At 39.9% G+C, this 12,123-nt stretch overlaps 1 protein-coding gene across 1 annotated transcript in view; it reads right to left on the bottom strand.

Moving 5' to 3' along the window:
* Window positions 1-12,123, bottom strand: part of ADCY8 (adenylate cyclase 8) — a 937,503-nt gene that overhangs the window by 67,914 nt on the left and 857,466 nt on the right. The window contains exon 17 of the mRNA XM_053715945.1: window positions 9,834-9,980. Within this exon, the coding sequence (XP_053571920.1) occupies window positions 9,834-9,980 (147 nt within the window). The remainder of the gene's footprint in view (window positions 1-9,833; window positions 9,981-12,123) is intronic.

Below are 12,123 nucleotides of genomic sequence, written 5' to 3' on the forward strand. Positions count from 1 at the left end.
TAAATTGGGACACAGGACACCCACCAGGGATCTTACACTAATTGAAAGTGGGCTGAAAGCGCTGTCCAAAAATTCCCTGAAAGAGAACTTTGAATCCTGGTGGTACCCATCTTATATTTTTGATATCCTTGGAAACTTTTGCCTGTTTTTCCTGTGGACTAAGAGATTCTGTGGGACCGGATACGGTGGGAACATACAGCTTGACTAGAGGCTTGGAGAGCAAATATTTGTGGGGGAAGTATAAAAAGTCTTTACTTATATTTAAGCAGTTATTGCATTTAAAGGCTTTATTGAGATAGGCATGATATAAATTATAAGCCCATTTATATATATGTACTACCCCTATAGTCTGGTTTATATTGTCTAGGATTCTAATTCACCTAACAATACAAGAAATCATTTCATAGATATTGTGTAGTTAAATTTTAGCTTGTTATAAGGAAAGCTCTGGGCGATACGTTTAAATATATGTTTAATTTTAGCGGTTTTGTATTCTCTAAGTCTGAGACCTGTTGAAGAATTCACAAAGGGTTTTATGTGTTCATTAGCTGTGCATACTCATTCTGAAGCTGACTAATAGATATACATTTTAAGTACCAGGATATAATTTTAAAGGTAATATTTGGCTAAATTTGAACTACAGTAAAATAATACAAATATATGGGAGGTTACTGATGAGATAATAGTAAATTATTTTGTAACCTAGGATATACTAACACGTTGGTCGTTACTGCTGAAATAGTCATAAATAATATTGTAATCTAATATATATAACACGATGCATGGGATTGGAAAATGTAACTAACTTTGAAATTTGTCCGAAAAAAAATCAACTACTCATTTGAAATTTGCATTGTATTTCTATTATGCATTTGATGGTTATGACATTCAACTGTATTTAATGGTCATTTAATGTGTTTAGAATGACTTGCTATACCAGCTGCAGAGTTTAAAATGTATGTTAAATTTCTCCTTTAGGTTTATATTTTTTACTTCATACCTTTGTGCTCATTTAAACCACAAGCTGAGCTTGCAGGTATAACATACTTCCTTATCTTTTTATATACAAAGTAATCTTATCTTATCTTTATCTATACACACAAAGATCAATACTTAGTACCTGATTCTGTAAAGCTCTCTTGACTTGTGAGATTCTATAAGAAATCTCATGAGTACTATGAAGCCCCTGTTCTAATTCTATAAAGGAACATGAATCCCAAATGTGTTCTTTCATGATTCAGATAGAGCATGTAATTTGAAATAAGTGTCCAATTTATTACTATTATCTAATTGGTTTAGTTTTTTTTGTATACTTTGATTAAAAGTATATCTAGGTAGGCTCAGAAGCTGTTTATTGGTGGTTGCACACATGCATCTTTTCATGGGCTTTCAGCTAAATCCCAGAAGTGCTCTGCTACTCCTTCATCAAAGGATACTAATGCTTCGCTCTGTTCATGACCTCCTACTCTCCTCCTCTCTTGTTACCTCCTCACACTCCCGTTTACAGGACTTCTCCAGACTGGCTCCCATCTTGTGGAACTCTCTGCCTCGCTCTACAAGACTCTCCCCTAGTTTTGAAAGCTTCAAGTGCTCCCTAAAGACTCTACTGTTCAGGGATGCGTACAACCTATGCTAACCTTACTTTATACCAGTTCCACTCCTCCATCGCTATCCCCTGAACCCCCTTAGCATGTAAGCCTAAGAGCCCAGCTGTTTGTAGATCACCTTCTTAAGAGCTCACTACAACAGTGCAACTCTTGGCAGGGCCCTCTACCCGTTTGACCCTTATAAATGTTTTGTTGTACTCCGCATTTGTTTATAGTGCTGCGGAATCTGTTGACGCTCTACAAATAACCGATAATAATAATAATAATAATAATGATTGAAGCAAATTAGATAATATAAGTAAATTGGAAAGTTGTTTAAAATTGTATTCTCTATCTGAATCTTGAAATACCTTTTTGGGGTTTCATGTCCCTTTAAAGGCAGTTTTTACCTTGAGAACAGTGTGTCTAACAAAGGGGTGGTCTCCTTTAAAGTATGTGAAGGCGATGCATACATTAAAGGGATAGTAAACCCCAAAATTTTCTTTTATGATTCAGATAGAACATACAATTTTAAACAACTTTCGAATTGACTTATATTATCAAATTTTCTTCATTCTCTTGTTATCCATTGCTGAAGGGACAGGATTGCACTACTGGTAGCTAGCTGAACACATCTAGTTAGCCAATCACAAGAGACAAATGTGGGCAGGCACCAATTAGCAGCAGCTCCCACTAGTGTGGGATATGTGCATATTCATTTTTTAACAAGGGATAACAAAAGAACAAAGCACATTTGAAAATAGAAGTGAATTTAAAAGTGTCTTAAAATTACATGATCTATCTGAATCATGCAAGTTTAATTTTGACTTTCCTATCCCTGTAATAGGACTCACAAACAATCATAATTTAAAAATTAAAAACGAGTAAGTGAATTATATGAATAAAAAAGTGCAGTAAAAAAAATAATTGATTAACTGAATAGCTAAAGGTCCTGATGAAATTATTCTGCAAAAATCATATTTTATGAAAGAATTAAAATTCGTATTGAATTTGTGCAGGGAAGAAACAATTTAAGGTGCACAGTAGAAATTGTACTCTACTGCACATGCAAAAAATGCTGTGAAATTTGTATTTATAATATGAAATTCAAAACATACTATTTTCCTTATTGTAAAAATGAGTTCCCCCGCCTCTACTAGTGGGCTGAACAGGGGCATTCCTTGTGTCTGGCATATTTTGTAAACAATTTCCCAATGCAATTCTCGCTTCTTTATTCTTGCAAACTAAACTGTGGTGAGAGTGTGTCAAAATATTTAAAACACATTACTGTAACATAACAAGACTAGCATACAAAACTAGAGACAATTGTATGATATTATACTCTGCAAGCAAAGTGATCTAATTTGTATTGGCTGCCGGATTTTATTTTTACTGCGTCCACTGCTCCTTGCTTACTTCACTCTCAACAGTGAAGTCTCCTTTTCTAGCGAGCAAAATATTTTTTTTTTAGGGAAACCGCCTGCCACTTGCAGGGGCCACCCATTTTTTAATAGAATTCCATTAGGGTAGCCCCTGTGAGTGTTGGCATGGGAAACCATGTCTGACTCAGAAAACGTTTAAGTATTGGATGCTTAGAGAGAGCAATTGAAAATGAAGATTTTAGTATCTATTACTCCCACCCTCCACTAGGGTGTGATTTCTTCTTCTGCTTTTTTTTTATAGCCAATACTGCAAAATAAACATTTTAGTGTAGGTGATAGTTTAAACGGACAAAAGTAGTTTTTTTCAAATGACAAAAACAGAATTTATGCTTACCTGATAAATTACTTTCTCCAACGGTGTGTCCGGTCCACGGCGTCATCCTTACTTGTGGGATATTCTCTTCCCCAACAGGAAATGGCAAAGAGTCCCAGCAAAGCTGGTCACATGATCCCTCCTAGGCTCCGCCCACCCCAGTCATTCGACCAACGGACAGGAGGAAATATATATAGGAGAAACCATATGATACCGTGGTGACTGTAGTTAGAGAAAATAATTAATCAGACCTGATTAAAAAACCAGGGCGGGCCATGGACCGGACACACCGTTGGAGAAAGTAATTTATCAGGTAAGCATAAATTCTGTTTTCTCCAACATTGGTGTGTCCGGTCCACGGCGTCATCCTTACTTGTGGGAACCAATACCAAAGCTTTAGGACACGGATGAAGGGAGGGAGCAAATCAGGTCACCTAAATGGAAGGCACCACGGCTTGCAAAACCTTTCTCCCAAAAATAGCCTCCGAAGAAGCAAAAGTATCAAATTTGTAAAATTTGGCAAAAGTGTGCAGTGAAGACCAAGTCGCTGCCTTACATATCTGGTCAACAGAAGCCTCGTTCTTGAAGGCCCATGTGGAAGCCACAGCCCTAGTGGAGTGAGCTGTGATTCTTTCAGGAGGCTGCCTTCCGGCAGTCTCATAAGCCAATCGGATAATGTTTTTAAGCCAAAAGGAAAGAGAGGTAGAAGTCGCTTTTTGACCTCTCCTTTTACCAGAATAAACAACAAACAAGGAAGATGTTTGTCTGAAATCTTTAGTAGCCTCTAAATAGAATTTTAGAGCACGGACTACGTCCAAATTGTGTAACAAACGTTCCTTCTTTGAAACTGGATTCGGACACAAAGAAGGTACAACTATCTCCTGGTTAATATTTTTGTTGGAAACAACTTTCGGAAGAAAACCAGGCTTAGTACGCAAAACCACCTTATCTGCATGGAACACCAGATAGGGCGGAGAACACTGCAGAGCAGATAACTCTGAAACTCTTCTAGCAGAAGAAATTGCAACCAAAAACAAAACTTTCCAAGATAATAACTTAATATCTACGGAATGTAAGGGTTCAAACGGAACCCCTTGAAGAACTGAAAGAACTAGATTTAGACTCCAGGGAGGAGTCAAAGGTCTGTAAACAGGCTTGATCCTAACCAGAGCCTGAACAAATGCTTGAACATCTGGCACAGCTGCCAGTCTTTTGTGAAGTAAAACAGATAAAGCAGAGATCTGTCCCTTCAGAGAACTTGCAGATAATCCTTTCTCCAAACCTTCTTGTAGAAAGGATAGAATCTTAGGAATTTTTATCTTGTTCCATGGGAATCCTTTAGATTCACACCAACAGATATATTTTTTCCATATTTTATGGTAAATTTTTCTAGTTACAGGCTTTCTAGCCTGAATCAGAGTATCTATTACAGAATCTGAAAACCCACGCTTTGATAAAATCAAGCGTTCAATCTCCAAGCCGTCAGTTGGAGGGAAACCAGATTCGGATGTTCGAATGGACCCTGAACAAGAAGGTCCTGTCTCAAAGGTAGCTTCCATGGTGGAGCCGATGACATATTCACCAGGTCTGCATACCAAGTCCTGCGTGGCCACGCAGGAGCTATCAAGATCACAGAGGCCCTCTCCTGATTGATCCTGGCTACCAGCCTGGGGATGAGAGGAAACGGTGGGAATACATAAGCTAGGTTGAAGGTCCAAGGTGCTACTAGTGCATCTACTAGGGTCGCCTTGGGATCCCTGGATCTGGACCCGTAGCAAGGAACCTTGAAGTTCTGACGAGACGCCATCAGATCCATGTCTGGAATGCCCCATAATTGAGTTATTTGGGCAAAGATTTCCGGATGGAGTTCCCACTCCCCCGGATGGAATGTCTGACGACTCAGAAAATCCGCTTCCCAATTTTCCACTCCTGGGATGTGGATCGCAGACAAGTGGCAGGAGTGATCCTCCGCCCATTGAATTATCTTGGTCACTTCTTTCATCGCCAGGGAAGTCCTTGTTCCCCCCTGATGATTGATATATGCAACGGTCGTCATGTTGTCTGACTGAAACCTTATGAATTTGGCCTTTGCTAGTTGAGGCCAAGCTCTGAGAGCATTGAATATCGCTCTCAGTTCCAGAATGTTTATCGGGAGAAGAGACTCTTCCCGAGACCATAGACCCTGAGCTTTCAGGGATTCCCAGACCGCGCCCCAGCCCACTAGGCTGGCGTCGGTCGTGACAATGACCCACTCTGGTCTGCGGAAGCTCATTCCCTGTGACAGATTGTCCAGGGTCAGCCACCAACGGAGTGAATCTCTGGTCTTTTGATCTACTTGAATCGTCGGAGACAAGTCTGTATAATCCCCATTCCACTGTCTGAGCATGCACAGTTGTAATGGTCTTAGATGAATTCGTGCAAAAGGAACTATGTCCATTGTTGCAACCATCAATCCTATTACTTCCATGCACTGCGCTATGGAAGGACGAGGAACAGAATGAAGTACTTGACAAGAGCTTAGAAGTTTTGATTTTCTGACCTCTGTCAGAAAAATCCTCATTTCTAAGGAATCTATTATTGTTCCCAAGAAGGGAACTCTTGTTGACGGGACAGAGAACTTTTTTCTTTGTTCACCTTCCATCCGTGAGATCTGAGAAAGGCTAGGACGATGTCCGTATGAGCCTTTGCTTTTGACAGGGACGACGCTTGAATCAGGATGTCGTCCAAGTAAGGTACTACTGCAATGCCTCTTGGTCTTAGAACCGCTAGAAGGGACCCTAGTAAAAATCTTGGAGCAGTGGCTAATCCAAATGGAAGTGCCATAAACTGGTAATGCTTGTCCAGAAAAGCGAACCTTAGGAACTGATGATGTTCCTTGTGGATAGGAATATGTAGGTACGCATCCTTTAAATCCACGGTAGTCATAAATTGATTTTCCTGGATAGTAGGTAGGATCGTTCGAATAGTTTCCATTTTGAACGATGGTACCCTGAGAAATTTGTTTAGGATCTTTAGATCCAAAATTGGTCTGAATGTTCCCTCTTTTTTGGGAACTATGAACAGATTGGAATAAAATCCCATTCCTTGTTCTCTTATTGGAACTGGATGTATCACTCCCATCTTTAACAGGTCTTCTACACAATGTAAGAATGCCTGTCTCTTTATTTGGTTTGAAGATAATTGAGACCTGTGGAACCTTCCCCTTGGGGGTAGTTCCTTGAATTCCCGGAGATAACCTTGAGAAACTATTTCTAGCGCCCAAGGATACTGAACATCTCTTGCCCAAGCCTGAGCAAAGAGAGAAAGTCTGCCCCCCACTAGATCCAGTCCCGGATCGGGGGCTATCCCTTCATGCTGTTTTGGTAGCAGTGGTAGGCTTCTTGGCCTGCTTACCCTTGTTCCAGCCTTGCATTGGTTTCCAGGCTGGTTTGGGTTGTGAAGTATTACCCTCTTGCTTAGAGGATACAGAATTAGAGACTGGTCCGTTTCTGCGAAAGGGACGAAAATTAGGCTTATTATTAGCCTTAAAAGACCAATCCTGTGGGAGGGCGTGGCCCTTTCCCCCAGTGATGTCTGAAATAATCTCTTTCAAATCAGGTCCAAATAATGTTTTACCTTTGAAAGGAATGTTAAGCAATTTTGTCTTGGAAGACACATCCGCTGACCAAGACTTTAGCCAAAGCACTCTGCGCGCCACAACAGCAAACCCTGAATTTTTCGCCGCTAATCTAGCTAATTGCAAAGCGGCATCTAAAACAAAAGAGTTAGCCAATTTAAGTGCTTGAACTCTGTCCATAACCTCCTCATACGAAGATTCTTTACTGAGCGATTTTTCTAGTTCCTCGAACCAGAAACACGCTGCCGTAGTGACAGGAACAATGCATGAAATTGGTTGTAGAAGGTAACCTTGCTGTACAAAAATCTTTTTAAGCAAACCCTCTAATTTCTTATCCATAGGATCATTGAAAGCAGAACTATCTTCGATAGGAATAGTAGTGCGTTTGTTTAGAGTAGAAACCGCCCCCTCGACCTTGGGGACTGTCTGCCATAAGTCCTTTCTGGGGTCGACTATAGGAAATAATTTCTTAAATATAGGGGGGGGGGGACAAAAGGTATGCCGGGCCTTTCCCACTCTTTATTTACTATGTCCGCCACCCGCTTGGGTATAGGAAAAGCGTCGGGGGGCACTGGAACCTCTAGGAACTTGTCCATCTTACATAATTTCTCTCGAATGACCAAATTGTCACAATCATCCAGAGTAGATAACACCTCCTTAAGCAGTGCGCGGAGATGTTCTAATTTAAATTTAAATGTCACAACATCAGGTTCAGCTTGATGAGAAATTTTTCCTGAATCTGAAATTTCTCCATCAGACAAAACCTCCCTCATGGCCCCTTGAGATTGGTGTGAGGGTATGTCAGAACAGTTATCATCAGTGTCCTCTTGCTCTTCAGTGTTTAAAACAGAGCAATCGCGCTTTCTCTGATAAGTAGGCATTTTGGATAAAAGATTCGCTATGGAGTTATCCATTACAGCCGTTAATTGTTACATGGTAATAAGTATTGGCGCACTAGATGTACTAGGGGCCTCCTGTGTGGGCATAACTGGTGTAGACACAGTAGGGGATGATGTAGTATCATGTTTACTCCCCTCATTTGAGGAATCATCTTGGGCAATATCATTATCTGTTGCATTACTGTCCTTACTTTGTTTGGACACTATGGCACAATTATCACATAAATTTAAATGGGGAGACACATTGGCTTTCATACATATAGAACATAGCTTATCTGATGGTACAGACATGTTAAACAGGCTTAAACTTGTCAACAAAGCACAAAAAACGTTTTAAAATAAAACCGTTACTGTCACTTTAAATTTCAAACTGAAAACACTTTATTACTGAATATGTGAAAAAGTATGAAGGAATTGTTCAAAATTCACCAAAATTTCACCACAGTGTCTTAAAGCATTAAAAGTATTGCACACCAAATTTCAGAGCTTTAACCCTTAAATTAACGGAACCGGAGCCGTTTTTACATTTAACCCCTATACAGTCCCAGAATGAGGCTCTGTCTATAACTAGAAAGGCCCCCATCTGAAAAAGGTGTCCAACACAGTGCCTGCCGTTTTTCTAAACGTTCCCCAAGATTATAATACCAATAATTAGTTAGAATCTGCATAATATGCCTAGTAAAGCAATTGTTTTAGCCCAGAAAAATGTCTACCAGTTTTTAAGCCCTTTTTGAAGCCCTTTATTCTTTTATGTTTAACTAAGAAAATGGCTTACCGGTCCCCATGAGGGGAAATGACAGCCTTCCAGCATTACATGGTCTTGTTAGAAATATGGCTAGTCATACCTTAAGCAGAAAAGACTGCTAACTGTTTCCCCCAACTGAAGTTACTTCATCTCAACAGTCCTGTGTGGAAACAGCAATCGATTTTAGTTACTGTCTGCTAAAAATCATCTCCCTCTTACAAACAGAAATCTTCATCCTTTTCTGTTTCAGAGTAAATAGTACATACCAGCACTATTTTAAAATAACAAACACTTGATAGAAGAATAAAACTACAAAAAACTCTTAACCATCTCCGTGGAGATGTTGCCTGTGCTACGGCAAAGAGAATGACTGGGGTGGGCGGAGCCTAGGAGGGATCATGTGACCAGCTTTGCTGGGACTCTTTGCCATTTCCTGTTGGGGAAGAGAATATCCCACAAGTAAGGATGATGCCGTGGACCGGACACACCAATGTTGGAGAAACAAAGGTAAATTAAATATTTGTAAACAATGTATTATACTGTAGCAGGTAGAATGGATACATGGAAATACATCAGAAGGGATACAAATCTACAGTACACTGTCCCGCTCATGGACATTTTGGTATTTTTTTTATAATGCTCAGTATCTTTAGCAGTATGTACCTATTAACCAATGTGCACTATCATGGATGTGCCCATCAACCAATGAGAACTATCAAGAATATGCCTTTCAACCAATGAGCATTTACATGAAGTGCTTCTCAGCCAATAAGCATTTTAGAAAGCAAATAGCAGTCACTGAAGGTTAGGATGACCTCCACTGATACTAAAGAGTAGGCTCAGAAGCAGCAAAGCACTACTCGGAGCTAGCTGCACACAAGAGCCATATATGTTCAGTCCTCACCTAGTCCCCAACAGTGCATTGCTGTTATTGAGCCTACCAAGATATGCTTTGCAGCAAAGGATACTAAGAGAACAAAGGAAATTGGAAAGCTGTTCCAAATTGCATATTTTATATGAAGCATGAAATTTAAGAGAACAAAGGAAATTGGAAAGCTGTTCCAAATTGCATATTTTATATGAATCATGAAATTTAATTTTGACTTTAATGTCCCTTTAATAATAGAAAATAAAAGCATGCAAATTATAAATTTTATACAATTGCATTATACAAATTATCTTTGTCAATTACTGAAAACTAAACTTTGACAAAAAATTAAAATGTTATTTACCTCATCGAAATCAGCAATTATTTCATTCAGCAAACGCAGACATTCAACTCCTTGGTTATTCATTTCAGTCTGGGAATAAAAATCTGCGAAGCCAGGGATGGACGCAAACATAACACCCACTGCATCATAGGACTGAGAATACAGCTCCTGAAACAAACAGGTGAGATAATTAAATGTTTGCATATCTATTTGAATTTGCAGCATCACAGGATGACAGCTTGTGCTAAAAAATAAAATAACATACACGCAGCTTTGTGCTATTTTTAGACCTTTCTCTCCAAATAAGTTAATATGTTTTCTTTTTCAGTTCTGTGTATTTAGAAAAGGGAGACAAAAGGTGAGGAACAAACTGCTTCCCTTTGATAAATGATCAATTTTAAACCTACTGAATACCCTAAAATTATATTAATTATATTTCTTTTTAAATTTGTTATAATTTAAAAAAAATCCCATTACGCTTTTAACATAACCGACAAACAAGTCTCACATTGGTTTCTACCTATGATAAGGCAATAGATATGAAGACACAATGGACTATGAGGACTGTACAGATGAAACAGGGAAGGTACTATATAATTCAAGGATGGCATAAATATAAATGAGAGGCACGGGACATGGTGCAAAGGGCATTCATATAAGAGAAACCAGCACAAAGGTGAGAGAGTCTGAGACATAAATATGGTACTAACAAAAGAGATGATGATGATAAAAAGGAGAGAAATGAAGGTGAGAGAGGAGTAGGGCCCCTAGAAGAGAGAGTGGAGGGCACAAAGGGGAGAGAGAATGGCACATAAGGAATACAGGATGCCACAAAATGGTGGCAAAAAGGGGAGAGAAGATGAGGGAAGCAGAATGGCACAAGTGGTAGAGAGAATGACACAAGGGGTAGAGAGAATGGCACAAGGGGTAGAGAGAATGGCACAAGTGGTAGAGAGAATGGCACAAGGGATAGAGAGAATGGCACAAGGGTAGAGAGAATGGCACAAGGGGTAGAGAGAATGGCACAAGGGTAGAGAGAATGGCACAAAGGGTAGAGAGAATGGCACAAAGGGTAGAGAGAATGGCTTAAGGGGTAGAGAGAATGGCACAAGAGTAGAGAGAATTGCACAAGGGTAGAGAGAATGGCACAATGGGGAGAGAGAATGGCAGAAAGGGTAGAGAGAATGGCACAAAGGGTTGAGAGAATGGCACAAGGGTAGAGAGAATGGCACAAGGGGTAGAGAGAATGGCACAAGGGTAGAGAGAATGGCACAAAGGGTAGAGAGAATGGCACAAAGGGTAGAGAGAATGGCTTAAGGGGTAGAGAGAATGGCACAAGAGTAGAGAGAATTGCACAAGGGTAGAGAGAATGGCACAATGGGGAGAGAGAATGGCAGAAAGGGTAGAGAGAATGGCACAAGGGTAGAGAGAATGGCACAAAGGGTAGAGAGAATGGCACAAGGGGTAGAGAGAATGGCACAAGGGGTAGAGAGAATGATGCAAGGGGTAGAGAGAATGGCACAAAGGGTAAAGAGAATGCAAGGGGTAGAGATAATTGGTTAAGGGGTAGAGAGAATTGCACAATGGGGAGAGAGGATGGCACATAGAGAATACAGGATGCCACAAAAGGGTGAAATGGTGGCAAAAAGGGGAGAGAAGATTAAGTAAAAAAAGATGTATATTTTTACTAGCCAGATGACCACTGCTGTTACTGTGATCACTTTAATAAATTGTCATCAAGGGTTGTCATATGTGAAATAGGGACCCATACAGGCTTTTGGGGATTATAATGTAGATTAGAGAGGCCCTATTGTGCAGAACAGAAATAAAAGCACTTTTTTTCTTGCAAGATGTTTGCTGTTACCACAGTGATCACCTGACTATACAGAGAAAATGCATATCTTTTTTTAAGGGAGAGACTTCTCTGCTAGAAAATAAACTTTATTAGGGTTCTCTAGACATACCAGATTTTTATTATTGTGCATATAATGTAACACCCACAAGCAGATCCCCATGTGTTTTTTAACTTTAGTTTTAAACAATCTGTTGTGTCTTACTGCTCTAAGACGATTCTCTTTGAGGGGTCTTGGAGATTTGTAGCTGCTAAGGGAACTGAGATTGAGGGGTTTTAAAATCCTCCCTCATCCAGTTCCCTTGCAGATACTAATATGTATACTTGTTCCTTTGTGACATCACCACATGTGTAATTGGTGATGTCACCGGCACTTTCATGAAGCCTGGGAGTGCCGCCCACTAAGCCACAAATGATCCAACCTGTAGTGAGGGGCTCACCAAAAACAGTGTTTAATCA

This window comes from Bombina bombina, chromosome 5 (genome assembly GCF_027579735.1).
Source record: "Bombina bombina isolate aBomBom1 chromosome 5, aBomBom1.pri, whole genome shotgun sequence".
NCBI classification, from domain to species: Eukaryota; Metazoa; Chordata; class Amphibia; order Anura; family Bombinatoridae; genus Bombina; species Bombina bombina.